The 26850-nt window shown below is 38.2% G+C and overlaps 1 protein-coding gene across 2 annotated transcripts in view; it reads left to right on the top strand.

Moving 5' to 3' along the window:
- The window catches only part of LOC127444423 (F-box only protein 41-like), a 60833-nt gene that overhangs the window by 29511 nt on the left and 4472 nt on the right, over nucleotides 1-26850 (top strand). For both annotated transcript variants that reach the window (XM_051703788.1, XM_051703789.1), the window contains exons 3-12: nucleotides 2856-3063; nucleotides 8468-8541; nucleotides 13680-14044; nucleotides 16863-17086; nucleotides 19092-19207; nucleotides 20500-20652; nucleotides 20949-21044; nucleotides 22185-22303; nucleotides 23292-23450; nucleotides 26073-26188. In XM_051703788.1, the coding sequence (XP_051559748.1) occupies nucleotides 2856-3063; nucleotides 8468-8541; nucleotides 13680-14044; nucleotides 16863-17086; nucleotides 19092-19207; nucleotides 20500-20652; nucleotides 20949-21044; nucleotides 22185-22303; nucleotides 23292-23450; nucleotides 26073-26188 (1630 nt within the window). The remainder of the gene's footprint in view (nucleotides 1-2855; nucleotides 3064-8467; nucleotides 8542-13679; nucleotides 14045-16862; nucleotides 17087-19091; nucleotides 19208-20499; nucleotides 20653-20948; nucleotides 21045-22184; nucleotides 22304-23291; nucleotides 23451-26072; nucleotides 26189-26850) is intronic.

Genomic DNA, 26850 nt, shown 5'->3' on the forward strand with positions numbered 1-26850 from the left:
CCAGATTTCTATAGGTATAGAAATATATGCTATAGGCATATTATGGCCATGTGTCCTAAGGGTCAATGAAGTGACGCTCATTTTTGTCCTGATCTATTAAATTAAAAATACATAAAAAATGCAATTCACACAAACCATTTACTTGAATACATCTCTTCTATGATGAACATCTTTCAACTGCTGAGTTTAAAGTTATATTGATATTTTTTCTGGGGCTTAAAGTAAAAAATGTCAAGTGGTGTCCAGAGACAGTAAAAAAAAAAAAAAAAAAAAGAAAGTCACATTAAAATCTGAAATTCATGAAAAAAGAAATGTTGGCATGACTAGTGCAGAATAATATTTTATTGTTAATTCTTAAAAAAAAAATAAACAGTGAAACAATTGTTTTAAATATTATTCATATTTAAAAACACTTTTTGTCCACCAAATCAAAATCTTTGGGAGTAACCAACATGTAGGTAGTCATTTTGTTGTTTATGTTGATCATAAAAACTATAAAACACAGTAAAATAGTGTTTGTCAGTATTTAGTTTGCTGAGATAAACACTGGTACTGAGACTATTTAGTATAGACGGGCCACTTCTATTAAAATGAATGGGAGAAATGTAAACACCCAGCAATCAACGGATGTAGAAAGGAAGATGTTTAAAAAAAATCTGATATTTATTTTGACATGTTTATGAAAAGTCACATTTTGTTCATGTGGTGTAACCCTGAGAAAAATTCTTGATATTTTTGTCTCAAAAATTCATAATATTTATTAAAACTTTTTTTGAAAACTTTTTTGAAATTAATAAATAAGTTGTTTGTACTCTCATGTATTCAAGATGCAAAGAAAGTATTATAATACTTTTTACTTAATGGTTACACCATTTTTTTATTTTTTTTAGAAAATGGTATAAATGTGTTTAAAAAAAACCAAATTGGACAAAGATTAAATTTCTGAGAATATGACTGTATTTGTGTTTAAACTAGATTTTTAAAAGGTTTCTCATTTTAATTTGGGGTGTCATTTGTCAATGACCCATAGGTAATAGACCCCCTCCCACTACTAAAATTGTGTCATCATTTACTCACTCTCGTGTTGTTTCGAACCCATATGACTTTCTTTCTTCTGTGGAAAATAAAGGGATATATTACACACAATAATTGCTTCAGTCACTATATACTTTCAATGTATGGAAAAAGATGTAATTAATTGTGACTAAGGCAAACATTCTGCCTAACATCTAATTTTGTTTTACAAGGAAGAAAGAAAGTCATACAGGTTTGGAACAACATGAGAGTAAATGATCAAAGAATTGTCATTATTGGGTGAACTATCCCATTTGGCAGCTTTTCATTATTGCACAAAAGAAACATCCTGAAAGTAATAATACTAATATGATGCACTCCAGATCCCTGAATTTAAAAAAGGCTGCAGCACAGACTATAGTCAGACATGATAATTGAATACATATTGTTATTTATTTACAGGATCATTTAAGATTACACAATTACCTAAATGTCATTGAGATTACAGTCATACGCATCCATTGGTCCACTTAATAAACTGATGCTTTTAATTCTCGTGACTAATCAGAAAGTTACGGAGAGAGTATTTTTGCATATTTGAAAGAGGGGGGAAGAGAGAAAGCAAGTTGCCTAGAATAGCTGAAGTGATGGTGTTGATAGAAGTGCAAGCCAGTATTTATGTGTGTAGAGACATTTCCTACACAAATATAACAGTGAGCATGCTTTCATTGGCTGTCTGCATGCTCCAGGGATTTTCAGAATGCTGGAGGAGATAAACAAGCATGAGCAAATGGGCAAATGGGAGGGAAAAGGCGATGAATATCAGATGATCCTTTTCCCATTTGCCAAGGTGTGACAGGTTTTAAATTAGCATGTTATGCAGACTTACATTTCTTGAAAGGAAATGTCTCATCTTATGATTGGGGTATGGATTGGGTCACATCTCACATACATTGGCCAAAGAAAGACCTTTTCACCTGTTGCTTCTGAGATTTGTCTCTTAATTGATGATCAATTGTACATTGTTAAGCATTTACTTGTAAAGCTAATTCGTTTACAGTTAATTTCCATTATAAAACTGATTGTTCAGTTTAGTTCAGTGTTTTTGAATGACTGGATTTTTCTCACTGGATCCTTAGACTTTTAGTACACATTTAAAGGGATAGTTTACCAAAAATGAAAATTCTTTCATCATTTACTCACTTTCATGCCATCCCAGATGTGTATGACTTTCTTTCTTCTGCAGAACACAAACAAAGATCACATAAAGGCAACATAAAAGTAATCCATATGACTCCAGTAGTTAAATATATGTCTTCAGAAGTGATAAAATCACTTTGAGTGAGAAACAGATCCATATTTCAATCCTTTTTTACTTTAAATCTGTACTTTCACTTTCACTTTCAGAATGTGAAAGTGGAGATTTATAGTAAAAATGAACTTAAATATTGACTGTTTCTCACCCACACCTGTTTTATTGCTTCTGAAGCTATATGTTTAACCACTGGAGTCATATGGATTACTTTTATGCTGCTTTTGTGATTTTTGGAGCTTGAAAGGTCTGGTCACCATTCATGTGTATTGAAAGGACCCATTGAGCTGAGATATTCTTCTAAAAATCTTTGTTTTTGTCATACACATCTGGGATGCCATGAGGATGAGTTCATGATGATAGAATTTTCATTTTGGGGTGAACTATCCCTTTAATACTCTTAATACACTCAATCCTAAAAAAAAATCATACATTGATCAAAAGTAACTGACAAACTACCACCACATAAGCAACACTATATTCTTAATCCTTATATCTTTCTTTCTTTCTCTTTCTTCGTCTCACTCAGAGAAGTGGCCCAGATCGACCAATTCCTTCAGGAAACAGCTTCGCGCGAAGCCAATGCTAAAGTGCGTCTTCAGCAGTTCATAGAGGAGCTGTTGGACCGGGCCGACCGCGCTGAGAAACAGCTCCAGATCATAAGCAGCTGTGCCACCACCCCAAATGGCAGCCTGGGACACTGCAGCCTGCAGGGATCCAAACGCAATGGACGACAGGTAAAGTAACTGTGATAAAGAGACAAAGGAGAGGAACATGCCATCAGAGCAATGCACTTAGGGAAATCATAGATTATGCTTGTTTTTGTAATAATTTACTCTTGCAAAACAGTTTCAGTTCTATTGTGAAGTGACTGTATTTCTTTATCAATGCAAAATCCAGCAAAAAAATAAATTGATTTGAAAGAAGAAAAGCTCTTATAATTGCAAATTTTAGATATCTAACAGTTTTATTAATTTCAGAGAGTGGATTTTTTTTCTTCTTGTGTTTCCGGTGAACATAAATCTAATTGAACTACATCTGAAAGTGCATAGTATGTTCTATATTATTCCAAGGATGCAATCCTGTTGAGTAAAATAGTATTTGGCCATTCCAGAGACAGAATAAGGGGGAGGAAACAGACCACTTGTAGAATAATGCATGGGATAAGTCGTAACACTTAATATGGCTATAGGAATGGAAGTCCTGCCTTTCAGTTAAATGAGCCAATTGCTTGTTTGATAGCCGTGCTAAGTCGAGGGACATCGAAGCGCTTACCTGGCTCCTGCCGCCCACCATGAGATTGGCCGAGGAGGGGGGAGGAGGAGTCTCGTCCCCGAGGTCCATCGGCAGTAATCCCGTGTGGGGGTATTTGTGCCACAGCTGGGTGCCTAGGGGCGGGGGGGTCCGCCGCTGGAACACCAACCCTGCCAAAAAGGAGCAGTGGATGGCAGTCGTGATGACGGCCGTGCACACCGGACATGTGACCCAGGAAACAAGGAAACTGCTCTTTTGCTGAATCTTTGGGTACCGCAGCCTCTGGGGCATGTGGCAAAAAAGGAAACAAAAGATTCTCCTCCCGGCCCTCCACCGGGGGATGGAGTGGTCTGTGCCCCTGGGTCGCCCATCTCAGGGGCACTTCGAAGCCTTCCTCGGATTTTGGCGGCCAGCCATGAGATGGGGGTCATCTGCTTCCTGCGATGGGCTGCATGCCGGGGCCGGGCCACGGGGGCGGGCTGCGCCGGAGCCGGATATGTTGCCCTTGGCGACGAGCAGACGGGGTGCGAGATCTTGAGCCGCGCCGGGGCAGGATGTGCTTTATAGCCTTCGTCTGCTTCTTCACTGTCGAGAACTGCTGGGCAAAGTCCTCGACGGTGTCGTCAAACAGGCCAAGCTGGGAGATGGGAGCGTCAAGGAACCGTGCCTTGTCAGCCTCTCGCATCTCTACCAAGTTGAGCCAGAGGTGGCGCTCCTGGACCACGAGAGTGGACATTGCCTGCCCGAGAGACCGCGCTGTGACCTTTGTCGCCTGGAGAGCGAGGTCGGTTGCCGAGCGCAGTTCCTGCATCAATCCCAGGTCAGAACTACCCTTGTGAATTTCTTTTAGCGCCTTGGCTTGGTGTACTTGCAGGAGAGCCATGGCGTGCAGGGCGGAGGCGGCTTGTCCAGCGGCACCGTAGGCTCTAGCCGTCAGAGACGACGTAAACCTACAGGCCTTGGACGGGAGCTTCAGGCGCCCGCACCAGGTGGCAGTGCTCTGCGGACACAAGTGCACCGTGAGCACCTTGTCCACCTGGGGGATCACTGAATACCCCCTGGCCGCTCCACCATCGAGGGTAGCGAGAGCGGGGGAGCTGAAAGATCGGGACCGGGCAGTAAAAGGTGCCTCCCACGACCTTGTCAACTCCTCATGCACTTCCGGGAAGAAAGGAACGGGGCCCAGGAACCCAGGAACAAATTGTCAAGCTGCGAGGGTTCAGGGGAGAGCAGAGGGTTTCACTCTAGCCCGACACTCGTGGCTGCCCGGGAAAGCATGTCCATCATTTTCGCGACGGCCTGAGACTGGGTGACTGTGCCAGAAGGAGGAAGCCCAGCCGAAGCCTCAGCGTCAGACCGGATAAGCCCGCTCTCCGATGCTGCGCTCGATAACTTATCATCTTCCGGGGCACCGGACAAGATGTTGAACCCGCCCTGAAACGAGCCGGCACGCGATCGGGGCAAGCGAGCGTGCTGGGGAATGGGAGGTCCGTGGGGGGATACCCGGCGGAGGTGGTCCCATTGAGGTCCCCAAATCGCCCCCAGCGCTGACCGGCACGGCCTCATACCCGTAGGTAGAAGGACCGAGGCGGGGAGCCGCTGGGGTGGCTTGCTTTCTATGAATGCAAGCCGCGACCGCAACGTTGCCATGGTCATGTTCTCGCAATGAGGACATGATCCATCCACGAACAATGTCTCCACGTGGGCAGCGCCCAGACACGTAAGACAGTGATCGTGGCCATCGGAAGCGGAGAGATAGTGACCGCTACCAGGAATAACACACAAAAAGAAAGGCATCTTTAAAAAGACGTTCCGTGTGTGCCGCTCTTTTATTAATGGATAATATACTCTTTTCAGAATATACTCTTTTTTTGCTCTGCTGAAGAGCCCAGGGGCGTTTTCTGCACTGCACAGGCACAGAGGGGGAGAAGCCACTGAAATGCGCCATCAAATCCAGCAGTCTTTAGCGGGGTGAGTTTTTTTTTTTTTTTTTTTTTTTTTTGAGGAATTGTATTCAGTGCACTGAATGCAACCGCTTGGCTCCGAAGAGAAAATCTGAATGAGTGGTTGCATACCAGCCCCTTTTATACCCGTATGTCCGGGGAAGTGGCATGCAAATTCTACTCGCCAATTCTCATTGGCCTTTTTTCAAAAGATCAGAGGTGTTTCGGGCTCCCAAGAGTGACCGCTAGTGTCACTACATCGACACAACTTCTCGTTCCCATGACAACAAGGTCTTCCTTTCTTAGTTCAAATACAATTACTCCATTTTTCTCATGATTTCATTGCCTGTACTGTTCAAGATAAAGCTAATAAGGAAAGATGTTTTAGCTGATTGGTGCCTACAAATTAATTCTAAGCAATTATTTGCATAAACACCAGACTGCTTAGTAAAAATAAAATGTGAATCACTCAAAGCTTCTAAGTCTCTTACTTTCATTGAAACTTAAAATTTTAATGAAACAGATATTTTGAAAACTGCCATTTGTTATGAATGTGAACAAAGTCCGTTTTTGACAACTCAGCTCATGTGTGAGTAAACAAACGCTATCAAACAAGCAAGTGACAGACAGGGAACAATATTTACCATCACTTCCAGAAAAAAAAAATTGCTGACTGCATTCACTTACTGTAACCTGACCATGCTGAGAAGCCATTTCTTGGGCTTTCAGAGATTTATACAGTATGTGGTCTCTCACAGGTTAAGGGCATTTCTGTATAGATACAGTGCTGTATAGCTGTAAGTCCCTGCGTATGCATTGGAAATGCCCTAAAAGTGCTTTGTCACGGCAGTTCTGTCTGCAGTGGCTGTGGGATAAATAAATCTTATTTCTCAGTAGTCTTCTACTAAATGCTCATCAGTGCTTACCTGAGTGTTTATTAAACCTCCAGGTGCCCTTAGGATGTTGATAGATTGCAGTGGGGCACCAGTCTTATTTTCTTGCATCTAGAGAGGGTTGAAAGTACGCTTGGTTACTCAGCAGTCTTTCTCATAACATCGCCTCCAACAAGTCTATATGCATTCAGATCACCAAGGACCCATTTGGGTTGTTATTACCTGAAAATAATTTATTTAGTTGAGAGCTCTCCAGGCTCTTCGTCCACTGCTAACGGCACATTCGTTACATCCAACACACCTTCGTCACTATGGAGACAGCAATAGACATTTGTCATTTGCTCCTACAGTCTATTGCACACAGCAGTAATGACTCAGTTTGAGTTCACATGCAGCCTGTGTTTCCAAATAGCACCCAAAGCCTTCCAGTCCAGAGTATGCTTAGTGATGTCAGAAGGGCACAGTGTTACAAGAGCATACATGCTGTGATCCAGGACATTTGACCTAAACTAGTGCACAGTCAGGCACTGTGGTGTAATATGGCAACAGAGAAGGAAGGAACCAATAGGAAAAAAAAAATTGCAAAGTAGTTCTCTTGAATGTCTCAGCCATTTCTTGTAGACATCAATGAGATTAAATGGAAAGAAAGAAAGAAAGAAAGAAAGAGGAGCCACTTTCTTGTTCTTCTAATATAAATTATTTCCTGCATCTCGGCCAGCCCTTGTGAATAGTGCTGCTTCCCTTCTGCCTCTTTTTTTGTGGGCACTATGCTCAGTGGGTGTTTGTGAATATGTGTGTGCCCTGTCAGCACTATGGCACCTTGCTTGGCCCACATCTTCTTGGGTTTATCACCTTGCCCTCTACAGCAGTTATTTTAAGGCACAGTTGTTGTATTTCCTCTGACTGGTCAGTCTCTGACTGGTCGACCGATATAGGATTTAGATTTAAGGACAGAAAACTAGAAGGAAGGAATAAACAGGTGTTGTTTACACATGTCGAAATTCAAATGGTCAAAAATGGATAAACTGGCCTGATTGCCAAACTCAATTGCAAAAACGGCAAATGTTTGTGTAACCGGTCCTGCCGACCCACTCCGAACGGGATTTTAACCGGGGTCTCTGGAGTGGGAGGCGGGCACACTCACAAGGAGGCTAAAGGCTACAGCCTCTAGCATCAGTCGCTAGTGCGCCTCTTGAGGCCAAGGGAGTGAGATTTACACAATGTACAGTTACCTACCAGCTGGCTACCGTTACACTCACCCCCCTAAACCTCACTCCCATCAGTGTCACGGCACCAATGTAACCAGTCCTGCCGACCCACTCTGAGCGAGATTTGAACCGGGGTCTCCAGCATGGGAGGCTAACAAGGAGGCTAAAGGCTACAGCCTCTAGCGTCAGTAGCTAGTGTGCCTCTTGAGGTCAGGGGAGTGAGGTTTATACACTGCACAGTTACCTACCAGCTGGCTACTGTTACACTCACCCCCCAATCCTCACTCCCATCTGGGTCACGGCACCACTGTAACCAGTCCTGCCAGCCCACTCCGAGTAGGATTTGAACCGGGGTCTCTGGCAGGGGAGGTGGGCATGCTAACAAGAAGGCTAATGGGGAGTGAGGTTTACACACTGTACAGTTACCTATCAGCTGGCTACCATTACATTAGCAATTTTTTTAGCAATTTTTCAAAAAGGATTTCCAAACATATCCCCTGTCTACCAATGGTAGGTCAAACAGATAGTGGTTGAGCGATCGTTGGCTGGTCGGGATGCTCAAAGAAATGGAGCAATGCTTTAATATGCTGAATATTCTTTGACCTAGGTATATGTGACGTGTTTCTCACACGTAATGCTCTATCCTCCATCTAGCTTGAACCATTGAGACAGCTCAAGATTTTACCCTTCCTCTGTTTGCTTTGTTTCTGTTGATACTTAGCTGGCTGATGTTGAGCTATCTCAGATGTGATCAGTGACAACTTGGAGCGCATTGGCTGGAAAATGTTAAGGCAAAATCTTTCTCTCACGCTCTCTTTTGCTTTCTCTCTCATTTTCTCATAGAGAAATTCCAGTATCTCTAGGGCATCGAGGGGAATGTACCAAGTGTCCGAACGACGTTCCTCGCCCAGTACTGCGTAAGTCCCAGGATATCAGAATTCTGCCTGCATGAGTTTACAAAAGTATTCATGTTTTGGCATCGGCAAATGGGCATTTTTATCATTATTACAGTGTTTTCTACGCAACATTCTGGGTAAGGATTATTCTAAGCCCTAAGTATTACTGTAAATTTAAGCAATTAATTGGACTCAAACCACTTAACGTACACACACCATTGAAACTTTGTTTTCTAGATAATTTCAGCATTAGGTGTAATATTTTTATAGCTGCCTTTACACTGCACAGTAACTGTGTTAATTCTTGTGTGCAGCTGACTAAAAAAAAAAGACACATGCATGTGCCATGACAAAAGTAAAGCAAATCTGATGCAGGAAGCATTTTCGTTTACAAAGAACTAAAGCCTAAAACCTAAGCTTACCTAAAGCTTTGACACTATTATTATTATTTTTATTATTTTATTTTATTTATTTTTTTGCTGCCTTGCAAGACCTTTTATTTCCTTCAGGAAATGCAAACTTGTTTTAAGTGTTGAATGAACTGTTGTCAATTGCAACTGAAGGAGTGTTAAAATGGCTGATAACAGTAGAGTCAAAGTATACAATTTAACATTAAATTTGGCACCAGAATTTTGAATCTCAAATATGGAAGAGCAGTAAGTCTAGGTCTTTTATCTACTGTGAGTGCTGGATATGTTGGAGTCAGTCTGGTTTGGGATTTATCTGGGGAAAACTGCTAAATTGTTGCATTGCCTCAGGGTAAAACCAGTGTGCAGTCTCTCAGCCATGCAGAAGACATGCGAAAAGAGAGAAGTTACACACAGACACACTCATAAAAACACTGCAGTGTGTGGCAAAGAAAAATACCTCAAAGCACAAGGTCTTTAATACATGTTCATAAACAAAGCTTGTACCCAAAGTCCTTGAAGAGACAGTGGTGAACGCATTAGTTTCAACTCTGCTTTTTTGGACAGTCCTTGACTACAAAATATTACAAAACTGTTCAATATGACCCCTTTAAGCCATGAAGTAAAATTAATGCATGTTTATTTTATGCAGTAGCAGCCATAATGGGATGACTAACAGAATCAATGTCACATTAAGGTCAGTTTTATAAATGCTAATGTTTAATGAAGGTTTAATTGGGCAGATGAAAATGAAGACAAATTAGAAATATTGCGAATATTACTATGTTTAAGATGTGAGACCTCGAATTGTTCTCTTAACTGATCACCCTTTGACAGCATTACTAATATCGCCCACTAATACCATTAATATGCATCAAAAACAAGATACACAACTCGTTTATTTTTAGATCTTCACCCTTTGGTGCGATTCCTCATAACACACCATAACTGACCTTTGTGTAAGTGCTCTTTTCACAAGGTTCTGATCCGTGAATGAGACAGCACCATCCATCTGTTATGCATGTACGTCTGCATGTTTGCGCCTGTGCATGGATGTGTACTGAGCCATTTGGTGCACCGACAGGGAAGTAAGGAGCGTGGGTTTGTCTGGTCTCCTCTAAATTTGCATCACACATGCCACAGGTCTTCTTCATGAATCAGACTGGAGATGATGGAAATACCAGACAGCACATTATTACTGCTGTTCCCTCATTATGGCCTAACCCCCAATCCCAATAGCATTAATGAACAAGCGCTATTAATATAGTTATTCCGTTCAGCAAAGCTATATGGTAAATGAGCTAAATGTTAAATTAAATAACAAAACAAAGACTTAAAGGAATAGTTTACCCAGTAATGAAAATTCTGGCATCATTTACTTTCCCTTATGCCGTCTCAAACTTATATGACTTTCTGTCTTCTGCAGATCACAAAAGAAGATATTTTGAAGAATGTCTCGTTTTTTGTTTTTTTTCAATACAGTGTAAGTCAATGTGGTCTAAAATATTCAAGCTCCAAAAAGGACATAAATTCAGCATAAATGTACAATGTAAATGGTTTAATCCATGTCTTCTGAAGCAATGCTGTCGTTTTGGGTGAGAAACAAATAAAAAATACTGTCCTTATTCACTAAAAATCTTCCTATGTGTGTTCATGTGAGAAGCTCGTTCACGCCTCTCTGCACTTGACACATACGCATAGCGCTGTACACAAACCAGACACAGTGTTGCCAGGTTCGCAGTTTTCATGCCCAAATGGGGTATTTTTTCAAATCTAGGCGCAGGTTAAAATGATAGAGTCTCTGTTTTTTTTTTTTTTGGAAGGTTCATGGTAAACACTAGAAAATGAAAATGTACCTGGGTACCGCATGCAGCGTCAAAGCATTTTCTTCTTGAAGCCTGCACTGTGTTCAGTTGGACCAGGTGTCAAGATTCATAGTGAATAAAGTCTTCAATTTTGGTGTGTTTCTCAAACAAAGCATATCATAATCGTATCGCTTAAGAAGATGTGGAATATACCAAACAAATTGGATAGATTACTTTTATGCTACCTCTATGTGATTTTTGGAGTTTGATCCACATTGACTTGCATTGTATGCCGAAATAAAACCTCATGCATTCTACAAAATATCTTTGTTTGTGTTCTGCAGAGGATAAAAAGTCATACATGTAAGGAATGGCATGAGGGTGAGTAAATGAGATTTTTCATTTTGGGGTGAACTATCCCTTTAAAGGCTCTAATTAGGTCTATAGTGAATATTGTCTACAGTAGTAGCACTGTGTCTCTTTATGTCTCAGTGAAAACTTTTAAACTGTAACATCTGGAGAGTGATGAAGTGTCTGCCTGGAATCCCCGGTGGAAATTCTGTCCCCGCTAAGCCTTGGAAAACATTTCTGAACCACAATACCATGCGAACTGTTCCCTTGTTACACCTCTGATTTGAGTTTAGTGATTTCTTATAAAAAGTAAGCAAAGGTCTTGTGGAATCTGTTGTGTTGTGATGAGAATAATCTTCAGCTGAGCAGTGTTTTGAATCAAAACTGCCATGACTCGACTTCATTTGTGCAATTTAGGGAATAACCCATTACTCATTCAGGCTGAAGAACAATATTCATAAGATGAGAGTTATAAATCTTTCTTCCTACAATGTGAATTAGCAAAGTCTCATATTTCTAAATTAGTGAGTGTGTTTGTGTTTGTGTATTTTAGGTAGTCTGTCTAGACAAATCTGATTATATTTCCCAGTTAAGTGACAGTATCACTCACACTGTTCTTTTTACACACTCTTAACACATACCCTGCCTGCATCATAAAGGAGGGTTTACCCTAACAGTTTGTGAGGGAACTGTAAGGGCTTTGTGAAATTGTCATAGGCTATGTTCGGAATGGCATACTCGCATACTATTTTTATTATTTCTGCAGTATGTACAGTATCATACGGTATAACTCTTCACAGTATGCACATATTCTGTATGCACAGAATATCTGGATGACCTACTATATTTGCCAAAATTATCTGTATAGAGTAGAGCACACTAAACAGAATACGGTTTTCCACAATGCAGTGAGCTCAACTTGACCTTCCTTAAATTTCCAGTGTGTCAAATGAACCAGAAATATAAGCCGTGAGGTAACACTTTACAATAAGCTTGTAATTGTTAACATCAGTTAACGCAGTAGTTAACATGAATTAACAATGAACAATACTTTTACAGCATTTTTACCTATGCTAATTTTATATTAAAAGTTTTATGTGTTAACATTAATAAATGCATTATGAATGAACATGAGCAATGAACATTAATGAAGATTAATAAATGCTGTTCATATGTAGTTCATGATAACTAATGCATTAACTAATGTTATTGAACAGAATCTTATCGTAATTTTTAACTTCTACTGTACATCTCTACATCTGACTCATTATTTGTTTGGAATGCCAAAAGTTTTGACATTTGTACACAAAATTGGAATAAAAATTCAATTGTCTTTATTTTTCAACAAAATTTATGAAAACAATGAAATCCAAGAGAATATAACTGCACACCACTCGCTCAATTTAATAATGAGGTCATGTGACAGCTTTGTTAAATACTAGTTTGAGACATTTTCATAACACACTCTGTTTCACCTACAATTTTTGATTTCTTTTTAATTAGGCAATATACAGTAGACAAAGAAATGTCAAGGTTGAATTAAATTAAATTATAAAGCTGTAATAATTAAAAAACATAAATGTAAAAAAGTTTATTAAAATGTAATCATTTTTTCTTTCAAAAAATACATATATTTTAAAATTAAAAATTCTGAAAATGTTTAAAAATGTCAACATTACTTAATATTACAAAATATAATATAACATTACAAGGAGGGAACTTCAAGACCCCATTTACACCTGGTATTCCGATGCATCTTGAGTGATCTGATCACATGTGGTCAGGTGAGACACATCACTGTTTACACCTGGTCCCATAAATGCATCTCCTATGACCTCTTGTGTTCGGATTTGGAGGGCAGAGTCTCTGTTTCATGACGACATACATCAATCACTCTGTCAGCTTGTTATTGCGCTGTTTCTACCAGATGCGGATGAAATTTCATCTAAACACAAACGCAACATGTCATGCAGAATTATCCGTTATTTTAGTGGATTACCTGTATTAAAGGAGCATCAGGTGTTCATGCTTCTCATCTGTGTTGATATCAAACACACTGAAGAAGATCTGTGAAGCTCTTGTGATTGTGTATGTAACCGCTTTTTTAACATTTCCGATCGGACAGTTATTTATTTTTAAAGCCGCTCATAAACTGCAAAGTTTAAACACTTGTTTTAGCACAGCGGTTGATTGACAGGTGAAGGGCAGTGCTTCACTGCTGCCAGGACACATACAGGACGGATTACTGTTTACACCTCAAATGTGATGAGGTAACGTGTTTTTGACCACATTCGTGTGTGGTTTTTGTGATCTGATCACAAAATGTTTAGACCTGTATTTAGAACTGAGTCCGCTGACCACTTGTGCTCAGATCACCTGAAATGCATCTTAATGCCAGGTGGAAGGGAGGTCCAAGTAAATTATTTAGGTCATCAGCGTTCAGCTGATCAAAATGTTTTGAACTCCTGTCCTAATGTATTTTTCCTTTTACGCATGAATTACTGCAAATTAACCACAATATTGTGCCTGACTGTTTGTTTTTTTGTTTTGTTTTTTCTCTGATCTGTGCTATTCTCTGTGGGCTTTTCCTGAACAGAGCATCAGGTCGAATGAAGTCTGTGTCTCAAGGTTCAGGAGGTTATGACAGTGACAGTGTGGACCTCCATGCTCTGGAGGACTGCCCTGATGCTCAGTACTATCACGTCCAGTGCCGACTTGGGGAGGGAGATGGAGGGGGAGGTTACGAAAGGGCAGCTGTTTCCCAGAGCTGGGGCCTCCGCAAACAGGCCATCCAGAACTGGCAGCGCCGGCCATACCGGAACAGCATGGAGGGAGAGGAGGGAGATGTATCCGATGTGGGCTCCCGCACCACAGAGTCCGAGGCGGAGTTGTGGGAGCAAGACAGGAGAGCAGACTGCCAGCAACACAGGGGAAGCCGTGGAGGATACAGATTGGCTACAGGTGCATTGTTGACCTGCATGCATGGGCTTACTAGGGGCGGTGCTCTGGGGCAATTTATTTAGTAAAGCCCTAAATGTTATTTCTTTTAATCAGTTTGTCTGAACCACTATATTTTTATGCCCAGTATTTTTTGTCACTGTTAAAGGAATATTTCATACAAAAATGGCACAATTTCTACATTATTTACTCACCCTTATGTCACTCCAAACCTCCATGGAACACAAAAGGTGAATTTTTAAAATGATTTTACAGTTTATTTTCCATGATATAATGAAAGTGAATAGTGACTCCCTTTTAAAAAAAAACAAACAAAAAGCACAATAAAACCACAGTTAAAGTGATCTATATTACTCATGCACTATATTCTAAGCCTTCTGAAGCCATATGATCACTTTGTGTGATGAACAGTTAATGAAATGTAAGTCATCATTCACTTTCATTATATGGCAAGTACAGGGTAAAACATTTTTTTTAATTCTCCATTTGTACCATATAAAGGGTAGGTATGCGCCTATACACCCTATAAAGGGTAACTATGCCCCATAAAATATGTCCCTGAAATTTTGCCCCTTAATGGAAAAGTTCATTTCTGACATGCTACAGTGTTTTAAAATACATACAGAAATATGAATATGTACTTCAGACCTTTGGTGTTTGAACCTGATAAGGTGAGTGGGACACCTTTTTAGTTTTAGCTCCAGAAAATTTGAAAGAATAATAAAAATGACACCAAACAAATATAAACCTTATTCACAGTAGCGCCATCTTTGATTTTTAATGCGAATGACAATGAGGCTGTGAGCGATAGACTTACCATCTCTTCAGTGGCACAGACAGTATAAAGCTGTAAAAAGCTCCTAGATCACATCTGATTTCATTCATGTTGTCTGGAGTTTTTTTGTCTACTGAATGTTCTTGAGAAGATGTTTTTTTCAATGTTTTGTCCGCGAAAGAATGCAAAACCCCTTTAAACTGCATTACAGCCCATTGAAGAGACTGTACGTCTATCCATCACAGCCTCGTTATCATTCCCATCAAAAATCAAAGATGCCGCTGCTGTGAATAAGGTCTATTGCCCTGTTGCAGTATGTAACATTGTGATATGAAAGTGTTGTCAACAGTTTATCTTCCATTTTGTCAGGCCTGGGGCCATAGTACCTATTGTGCTCACTCTCTAAGCCATGACTGTACAGTCAGGTCAGAGGACCAGAGAATTTACCCTGGTACAGGGTATCAGGTAAATTAAGTCAGAATGAACGTAACTGCTGTTGGAAACACAGGGCTGAGAGCAGTGAGCGCATGTGTCACAAAGCCATGAGTAATGATCAGGGTTTTCCACCTACGGACTCAAGGTCATTGTGGGCAGAAGGCAGAATGAGTAACCAATAGTCTACTATACAACAGCATAAATAACTACACACCATGTCATGGTCACAAAGAATGAGACCTAAGGCCATGATGTATGTTTCTCTATGTATATGTGCTTTAAAGTTTTATTGACTAAGGCTAATGTGTGCTGTTTTGAGATTGCCACCTTTCCCTCCTCCCCTGTCAGATTGTATGCCAGAAAATTTAATTATTAACCTGAGCAGGAGTTTCGGCCTCAGACAACACGCCCACCCACTGTCCATTTACTGACTGTCTGATGCATATTACATACAAAAAAGCACTTGTGAAAATTGTATGCTCCAATCAGAATTTCCGAATTAATATGTATCTTTCAGAAAACAAGAGGCATTGAATTTATGGGAGATTCTCATAGATTAGTGAAATGACTACATGCTACCACCCCTCAGCATTCAGCTTCTTGCATGTTATTCAGCAGCATTTGAAAAAACAACAACAAAAGAACAAACAAATGTGTGATCTCCATGATCTCATGCATAGCATGTATGACTGAAGAGACATGAGTCTGTCAAACTAGAGTCGTGAGATATAAATGGCCTGCTGATTATATGATTTGGAGGATGTACAGCACCTGTGGGAGGCAGTGAGAACACCAAATAGTGCCTTATAACTGTCCTCCTTGTGGAGCTCTGGCACCACCATATGGACATGTTTAGTAATGCAGCATGGAGGCAAATAATTGTCATTTATTGTACATCATCGTAAATGAGAGGTTTGATTTTCCTCCTATTTTTAAGAGTTTTAAGCAATCATGTGCATTCAAATAGAATTAATTGCCATTTTCTTTGCATGAAAGGTAATGTTTTATATATAAATAATTTATTTATGTGATAATAAAGCACATATAATGTATTGCATTTGACATGACATGATACATCTTGAGTACTAAATAGCAATAAGAACACAGAACCAAAGAAGTATAATACTAAATTTAAGGCAACTAATGAGACAAGCCAAGCGTAAATAAGGAATTCAGAACTAAAGCAACTGTAATGTTGTTTATTAAAATGTAAATATGATATTTAAGTATAAATGAGGATAAAGTCATGTTGTTTTTTTCTTTAAAAAGAAACAGTTTAACCTTTCATCTTAAAGGGATAGTTCACTCAAAAATTTAATTCTGTCCTCATTTACTAGCCTTCATGAAAAACAAAAAAATTGTGAGCCTGTCATGCTCCAAAAAGGTCAAAAAGTACCAAATAATTAATCTATACCAGTTGAGCGCAATATGCAAAGGCTGAAATTCTAAGTCATAATTCACTGAAAATCTTTTCAGGTTTGGGTGAACTATCCCTTTAAGTTTGCTGCATCTTCTTTGTTTACCTCTCGCTCTCTCTTAATCTTTATTGTCCTCTCTCTCTCTCTCTCTCTCTCTCTCTCTCTCTCTCTCTGTCCTCTGGTTGTTCTGAAGGGGGATACAAGCCTTGCCGCCATGAGAAAAGTCCCTCTAAAGTCAATGAGGTGATCAGTCCTGAGGTGCTAAAGATGCGTGCCGCTCTGTTCTGCATCTTCACCTACCTGGACACTAAGACACTCCTGTGGGCAGCCGAGGTGTGCCGGGATTGGAAATTTGTGGCCCGTCATCCAGCAGTGTGGACCAGATTGTTGCTTGAGAATGCTCGCATCTCTTCAAAGGTTTTTTTTTTTAACACCCTTTACATTTACAGTCTGACAGTAGTACTCCTGTTATCAGTTCACTAATTGAGCTCTACATGGACCGCCCACTTTTTAAAGGAGCCCTGGTTCAGGAAGTATTTTCCTGTTAGTTTTCTCCAGAAGCATTTCAGAAAATTCTTCATTAAAGAGTTCTAAACCTTTGAACCAAACCAAATAGCTCAGAGATAAATCACAACATACAACGTTTGAAAGAAAGCAAAATTATGTGGGACTGGATGAAGTCTTCATCCCATAAAACGGGCCTGAGAACCCCCAGGGGGCCACAAGGTGGTGCTAGGTGGCCCGCTGAAATTATGGATAACAGGTGTAAAAAAAAAAAAAAATTTCTTCAGGTTTATACATTTAACATATTACTCTTATTGTGGGCAGAAAAAAATATGCTGTCAACTTAACACAAAGTAAATATTTCCATTTAATATTGTAATATTTTTTTTTTTCTTTGTACAATGTCAATATAAAAGCCATTTAATTCTGTATGCAACATGTTGTCTTTATATCACACTTACTATTTTTCATGACACACAATATAAATAAGTCTTTATACATGAAAGAAATATGGCTGCCTTCCTATATTCCTATATTTTAGGAAGGGGTCCCTTACAAAGGAGCCGTAATATTTAGGGGTATCAAAAGGGGCATCAAAACGTTTAAAAACCCTGCCATAATGCATTGTGAATTATGAAAATGAATCTGTCTGGATTTTGGATAATTCACCCAAAAATGAAAATTCTCTCATCATTAACTCACTTTCATGCCATCCCAGATGTGTATGACATTTTTCTTCTGCAGAACACAAACAAAGATTTTTAAAAGAATATTTCAGCTCTGTAGGTTCATACAGTGCAAGTGAAACTTTGAAGCTCCAAAAATCATGTAAAGACAGCATAAAATTAATCCATATGACTGCAGTGGTTAAATCTATGTCTTCAGAAGTGATATGATTGGTGTGGGTGAGAAACAGATCAAAATGTAACTGCTTTTTTTTACTTTAAATCTCCACTTTCACATTCTGAAAGTGAAAGTGAAAGTGGAGATTTATAGTAAAAAATAGCATTGAAATGTTGATCTGTTTCTCACCAAAAGTGATTGCATTGCTTCAGAAGACAACGATTTAACCACTGGAGTCATATGGATTACTTTTATCTGGCCTTTATGTGATATTTGGAGCTTCAAATCATTCACTTGCATTGTATGGACCTACAGAGCTGAAATATTCTACTAAAAATCTTCTATTGTGTTCTTCAGAGGAAAGAAAGTCATACACATCCAGGATGGCATGAGGGTGAGTTAATTTTCATTTTTGGGTGAACTGTCCCTTTAATGTAGTATACTGTATTCTTATCAGAAAATACTATTACTGTAGTTTAAACTGTAACACTACAGCATCCCGTATTTACTTTTATTTTGGATCCCCATTTCCATGGTAACAGCACCTCTTATTGTTAAATCCCTCTTTAGATTTACCACAAATGTGTGCCATCCTTTTAATTTGTCAAACAGCTCACACAGATTGTAATTCTGTTTGGTCTTATGGAAATTACACACTGCACCTTTAACAACCTTGGATGATGGGTTAAGTCTAAAGAGGTTGTTATTGCTATAAATAATTTTCTCTATGGTGATTTTGAATGGGATTTTTACTTCCAGAACCCTGCTGATGCAATCTATTTGCAAAGCTGTTGTAGGATTTATCCATGTGTAGACAATTAAACTCTCCAATCTAGAAAATGCACAACATTTTTAACAGATCTAGATAAGATGTATAACAGTGTAGCATGAACTGTCTGCTGTCCACACACATTGGGGTCCAAAAGTGACGTGTTTTACTTTAAAAGTAATATAAGCACACAAAATGCTGTTTGCAAAAAGGGGACATAAAAAGGCAAAATAGAAGCATCTTCACAGCTGAAAGTCCTGAAAAAGGCTGCACTCTCTAATTTTGTTTCTCGTTGTGTTTGTTTAGTTATTGTGCACTCTGTCTCAGTGGTGCACACAGACTCATTCCCTCATCCTGCAGAACCTTAAACCCAGACAGAGGGGCAAAAAAGAAACAAAGGAGGAATATCTAAAGAGCACACGGTAACACTAGTCTCCCACTGCACCTGCTGTTTACTGTACCACATTGACCCTGTTGTTTGTGCGGCTCCTGCCTTCCCACAGCTCCACACACCTCCTCCTCTTCTCTCCACTATTTTATTACTTTCTGCACTCTGTCCTGATGTTCTCATCACTCTTTCACACCAAACAGATACACACTCACTTGCTCACACAATCTGACACTTGTGAAGTGCTTGTTTAGGGTTCTAGCATTAGGAAAAAGGATCTGAAAAAGCAGCCTGTTAATTGCTCTGCTAAATCACCTCTTCCAGAGTGCCAGTCTAAATCTAGGGCTATCTATCAAAAACCTCACAAGAATTTAAGATCTGATTCTTAAATACAGTACATTAAGGCTATACATTAGATCATTTCCCTGAGAATCGAACCCATGATCTACTAGCTGAGCTATAGGAACTAATGCATGGGTTTTGCCAAACATTATTACATACTTTTGTCTTCAGCACCCTGGTACAGATCTATCGCAAATGGATCTACAAAATGCGTTACATTTTCAAAACATTTTCAAGCCAAAAAAAAAAAAAAAAAGAATAGAATGGAATGTATTCTAATATATTTTGATGCTTTATTTTTCAACGCACAGCTTACTTAATTTCAGTAGTACACCCAAATGACAATAGCTACATCATACTGTTCATGTTACACTTGCTATAGTTTACTTCCACATTGCTTCTTCATCAAATAGCAATGTCAAATGTAAATCAAGTCGATCACTGAAACATCAGCGCCACATTGAGTAAGAAATATCTTGTATAATATGCACCTGTATGTGTACATGCATATGGAATAATAATTCACCACTGTCAAGTATTTATTTATTTATTGCAGTTTTGACTTTTTTTTTTACACCATTCAGAAGAGAAAGGTTGAGGAATATTAAAGAGGTATGGTTATAACTCCAAAAAAAATGGATGAGGTCCCGGGTCACTAAAGACCAGATTTTTCTTTAAAGGGTTAATGCATATTCCTTATGGTACTCGGTTGATAAGTACATGTAATTCCAAATTTAAAGAATGTCTTCATCAAAAATTATTTGTAAAATATTCTTTATGATCTTTGGTCCACAAATTAATTTTCTAAATACTATATTGCACATTTTAGGTATTAATTATTTCTATTTTTGATATATTTAGGATTGTATTGTATTATATATCTTTCTGTCTATCTATCTATCTATCTATCTATCTAATCTCTGTTTCTTTCTTTCTATCCATCATCTATCTCTCTCTCTCTCTCTCTTTCTTTCTTTAATCTAGTGGGTGTCTGGAGGAAGGTCTAGAGGCCTTGCTGAAAGCCACTGGCAGTAATCTGCTCATCCTGAAAGTGTCTCATTGTCCTAATCTATTGACTGATCGCTCTCTGTGGCTGGCGAGCTGTTTTTGCCGGGCACTGCAGGCTGTCACATACAGGTTGGTCCTCAAGATGGCACTATTTAGTTTTATATATAATTGGCATAATTTAACTTTATTCAGGGAATAAAGTCACCAAGATGAGTTTTCTCATGTAAGATACTCACTTGTGAATCTTTAACTGTGTGTTTAGGGAATTCATGCATAATAAGATTTCATTATCTGCCTGGGCAGTATAAGTCAAATAGCCATTTCAATTAACATGTGTGGTCACTCTGCAGGGTTTGCAAATGCAGAAAAAAAAGAAGAAAAAAAGATTTGTTCTGCAAGTTTGTCTCATGTTTTATGTTTCTTAGGAGTGCAACAGATCCTGTGGGACAGGAGGTTATCTGGGCATTGGGAGCAGGTTGCCGAGACATCATCTCACTACAGGTGGCGCCGTTGCATCCATGGTAAGACAGAAATATGCAGTAATTGGTTAAAAAAAAATGACAGCTGTTTTTGCTAAAGTGGATGCTTTTATATGGCTTTATTAAATAAATTTAAATGCATTAATATATAAATCAATTGAATTACAGTTTTTCTGAATTGCTAAAACACTAAACCCCATTCTCTGAACCAAATGCTCAGTGACCTACACCCATTTGTCGAATCAATTACTCTTTTGGCAAAACATTAAACAAGTTCAGGTAGTTAGACACCATTTGCAAATCTCATCCACTCTTTTTGCAAAACTCTAAATACATTCTCACTCACTAAAACACATTTCACACTGTGATGCACATGTGTTGCAAAACGGTTTTTCAGTTACACAACATTTTTGAGTGTACAGTAATGTGCTTTTCATTTAGAGTTTTCTTTGTTCATTGGGGTTTTGCAGATGAGCTACTGTATTTTTACAGTATGCAAGTGTTGAATATACAGACATTCAATACTGTATTACTTGCAGTACTTACAGTACACAATATATTCACTGTACTATACTTTTTTACGTAACTGCAAAATGCATTTACTATATACAATATGTAAAAAAATAAAACTGTAACTACATGCCCTGGACGCTGTGTTCTCCATTTTTTTTATATGTAGTGTTTAATGAATGCTCTGTAGTGTTTATATATTGTCTGGCTGTGTGTATGATCTGAAAGCATTGTTTGATTTTGAGCACAGATGAAATGGTTTTGAGGCGATTGTTTGATTTTGCCAGAAGTGTCAGGAGTTTTCTGAATATAGTTGAAAGATTTGGTTTTGTGTATAAAGTTGTGAGAAAGTGGGTGAAGGTTTCAAGAAATGTTTTTTAGCAATTGTGAAAAACAGTAATACAAATGTAACTATTATATGTATTTTATTTACAGTATTAAATCCATTTAAATGTTTTTTTTTTTTTTTTTTTTTTTTTTTTTTTGCATTTTAAACGTTTGAATCAACTAACATGCATTTTCTAACATTCTAAATCCACTAAAATAACATTTGAAACATAACTGGTTTTAAAAGGCTTGTTTACTAAAATATTAAATCCATTGAAATTTGGCATTTTGTCGTTATTTTGAGAAATAATGTAATCAGTTTTTTCTCTAATGATTTTTCTGCAGTCAGCAGCCAGCGCGCTTCAGTAACAGGTGCCTGCAGACCATTGGCAGATGCTGGCCACACCTCCGAGCTTTGGGTGTGGGCGGGGCTGGCTGTGGCATACAGGGATTGGCCTCTTTGGGTGAGTGAGAGTAAAAAAAGTGTCTGACCTTCAGTTTATAACAAATTAGTCAGAAAAGATGCATAACAACCCAGTTATATATATATATATTTTTAAGATGGCGCATAAATTGTGCTAACAATGAAAAAAAGAGGGTCAGGTTGGAGACTTGGCCTAGCGGGAGGTGTGAACTTCTAAATGTTGTGCAGTGTTAGCAACCCAAGATTGTATCCAAATAGGGTTGTTTATTCAGGGTTCCCACAGACATGGAAAACATGAATTGTCAGAGAATTTTATAACTGTAAATGTCAAGCCTAGAAAAGTACTCATAATTCACATTACACACTAGGACACAGAGACACCGGAAATAACACTTTTAACATGCTTCTGTGATCAAACTGGAGACACATTTTTATGGTACATGACTTAATGAAAATATACATGTTTTGAATGAAGAAGGGCAATTTTCTGCTCTGCTTTCTGTTATTCATTTTACCCACTTTACTGTGCCATCTACATTTAGATATAATGGTTTTGACCTTTCTAAATCACAAGATGTTATTATGTCTGTTGCTGCTGTTAAGTTAAAATCCACTCAGCCTTAAATAGACCACTCAGAAGACTGAATCAGGAATACATACAGATTATTATTGCCGAAAAAATTTTGTTTTTTCTCATGTGATGAAATTTTTGTGTGTAGTAGCACCGAGTCTTATTTTTATGTTTAAGTGCCAGTGGTATTTCAAGAAGTTTTATTTTTGTAATGCCATTCCAGTTCTTTACTTTCCTCAGTATCTCACATTTTATTTAAAATGTTTATTTAAAATAATTTATTTAATTAGGATAGAATATCCTAGTGTCATACAGCACATTATTCGACTAAAAATATTAGCAGCATTACTAATGCAGCCTCCAACCAGTGCAGCAATAGACTGGCAATAGGCTTTATATGTAGTCATTGCCGATAAAGAAACACTATAATGACCCTCTTTGTGTGTATATCTCGCAGCAAGGAACTGCATGAGGCTGCAGGTGCTGGAACTGGACCATGTCAGTGAGATAAATCAGGAAGTAGCTGCTGAGATGTGCAGAGAAGGTCTGAAGGGTCTGGAGATGCTGGTGCTCACCTCCACTCCTGTAACTCCTAAAGCCCTGCTCCACTTTAACAGTGAGTGCACACTTTCTGTAGAATGCTGAACATTATTTTGTATTGTACTGATGCATTATGTTTTATTAGTGCTTAAGAATAAAATCTCTAAGTACCAACCAAATAGAAACCTGGTTTCAAGAGCAGATCTGCGTAATAAAAAATAAAAAATAAAAAAATTACTCAAACATTATTACATTTGATGATTTGCATCAATTTAATAATGTAATAATAATGTGTACATATTTTTCATTTAGAAACTAATGAATGTTTTTGAACCACTTATGCTGATTATTCATTACTGCAAATAATTTTTAGTGGTATTTCATGGCCTGAAAAGTTTTTCTTTTTTTTTCTTTTTCTTTTTTTTAAGTGTAGGGGGGAAAAAAGTTAAGAAGAATCCCTCCTGAGCTTAAAGGAAAAGTTCATCCGAAAAATGCAAATTCTCTCATCATTAACTCACCCTTATGCCATCCCAGATGTGTATGACTTTCTTTCTTCTGCAGAACACAAACAAAGATTTTTAGAATAATAGCTCAGTTCTATAGGTCCTTACAATGCAAGTGAATAGTGACCAGACCTTTGAGGCATCAAAAACCACATAAAGGCAGCATAAAAGTAATCCATAAAACTCCAGTGGTTAAATCTATGTCTTCAGAATCTGTACAGGTGTGTGTGAGAAACAGATCAATATTTAAGTTCTTTTTACCATAAATTTCCACATTCACTTTCACTTTTTAAAATGTGAAAGAATATGACAGTAGAGATTGATAGTAAAAAAGGACTTAAATATTGATCTGTTTCTCACTTACACCTATCATGTCACTTCAGAAGACATGGATTTAAACACTGGAGTCAAATGGATTACTTTTATGCTGCCTTTATGTGATTTTTGGAGCTTCACATTTCTGGTCACCATTCACTTGAGATATTCTTCTAAAAATCTTCGTTTATGTTCTGCAGAAAAAAAGAAAGTCATACACATCTGGGATGGCATTAGGGTGAGTAAGTGAAGAGAGGATTTTCATTTTTGGGTGAGCTATGCCTTTAAGTTTAAATTAAACTTGTATTAATCAGCTGGTGTAGAGAAAGTTTTTGTTCAAGTAAAATTTTGTTATCTGAGCAGACAATCGTCTCACTAGAATATTCCTACACAATTTGTCTTGTAAAACATCTGGCTGTACACTGAAACAAAACTCTTTATAATTTGAAACTTGAACTTTTTGTACAAGTGATATTCTTGTACAAAATGAAATCTAACAGTCTAATTTTCTAAACTTGACATTTCTTCAGTTTGCCTTATCAAACAGATAGCTCTGACTTGAAATTCTAAACACACACCTATGATATGATGTTGTTCTGATTATTATTATTATTATTATTATATACATTTAACTGTTTATTTAACATTGGATTATTTTATCATATTGCTTCTCTTTTAAGTGAAAAAGTTGCATATAGAACCCATATAGGGCTTCCAAATATGGAATCATAATATTTAGTTTTTGTTTAATTTCTAATTGATTTTTTTGTTTTATTTTATGTGAATTAAATAGTGCATATAGAAAGTGTATCACTAGAGGAAATCAAAATAACCATAAGGAAACCAACCTAGTCTCATTGAATTAATCTTACTATTACAAAAATTTTGCAAAACGAGTTTTATATGCCGCTTCCTACATTTTGCTGCAGTCTCCTGGTGAAATTGGCACTAGAGGTACTACAACAACTGTGCATTTTATTAACTTTGATACAAATCTCGTGTACTATGGCTGTTTATGACTTTATAAACACGTATTTTTCGCTCCATAACTTACACCCTGCTATGTTATTAAAACAAAGGACTTTTACTCTAACGCTTCATTTGAAAAACAATACATTTTAATGCTTGCACTACAGACCCACCAACATTTACACACTTATTCCAATGTGATTAATGTCCACGGTAGCTCTCCTGAAGAGTGTTGGACTTTGGACCACGCCTCGAGCCCTGCCAAGGACACGTAAATTGAAAGTGCCATAGAAGCGACACAAAATAATGTGGTTTCTTTAGGAATTGTGTTTTTCATGTCAAACTTGCTTTTAAAACACTATTGGTTAGGTTTAGGTGTTGATTTAGGGTAAAGATGTCTGTTTTGTTCACCTCTCAATTATCTTTTTGAACACTATTGGTTAGGTTTAGGTTAATGTTTTAGGTTAGGGAGGTACATTTTACTCATTAAAACATCCAACTAATATTCACCTTAAAACCCTTGTATGATTACAACATCATTCCACTCAATTATGGCGCCCCCTGCAGGACATGTCACTGGCAAACTGCAGCCAAACGTGTAATGAAACACCTAATTTTGGTTTGCAAAAATGTTGTCATTGTCATGGAAATTTCATGAGATCAGGATGGGCAAAACACTTTAAAGTACTATTTCAGGTTGTGCCTAAGAACACCTCTTACCTGTGGCAAATGGATTATATAAAAACATTTCAGACAGCTGTATTTTCCTAGAGATTTAAGATTCCTCCTTGGGACCTGGTAATACCTTTAGATTTAGGCTTTGCATGGCACAAAATACTCCCACACCTCCTGTGAAATAAACTCTCTTCCCTCAATAACTCACTCACTCAACCACTCTTCTCTCTTTACAGGTGTGTGTCGTAACCTAAAGTCTATTGTGGTGCAGATTGGTGTAGAAGATTACTTTGAAGACCCCAACAGTCCTGAGGCCAGAAAACTCTTTGACGAAATGGTGAACAAGCTGCAGGTATGGAATCATCTGTTTTCAGATCTTTTAGACTGGAACATTTCATGATAAGGTACTGTAGGGCAACAAAAATATGACCTCTGATTATTCACTGCCAGACTAAAATTACCAGCGAAAGCTGTTCTGCAGTAATTTCATCTTAGGCCATTGGGGTTTCCTGTGTCTGAAACTCAATCATCAAAGATGAGTAAGTGAAATCAGAAGAGCTCCCTCGCAGCTGCCGTGTCGAAGAACAATGAGTCAAATGATAGTGATTCATCTCATGCGTTTGCTTGCTTTGAGGGCACAGGAAGTTGCCTCTTCTCTGTTTCTAGATAAACTGTGAGAGGAAGTGTGGCAAGTGGAAGTGGGGTTACACCCGCCTACATTAAAACTCCAGTTAATGTAACTTCTAGGATGCAGGCTTGCTGTCTTACACAAGCGGTGCTGAAATAGGTTGCCGTAGATGACAGAGTGCATTGCTCATCGTATGTCATTTTTAAAAGAGGCTCAAAAATATTTTGTACTTGTTCAGGAACTGCCCACTGTGGATTTCTACCTCAATGCTGAAGCAAATTTAAGTGTCCATAACTATAAGCAGATCAGTATAATCTTGGTGATTTGGCTCCTTCTTGTGGCTCTATTGATGAACATTTCTTCATTTTCTAACTTTAAAAAAAAGC

This window comes from Myxocyprinus asiaticus, chromosome 7, assembly GCF_019703515.2.
Source record: "Myxocyprinus asiaticus isolate MX2 ecotype Aquarium Trade chromosome 7, UBuf_Myxa_2, whole genome shotgun sequence".
Classification (NCBI taxonomy): Eukaryota; Metazoa; Chordata; class Actinopteri; order Cypriniformes; family Catostomidae; genus Myxocyprinus; species Myxocyprinus asiaticus.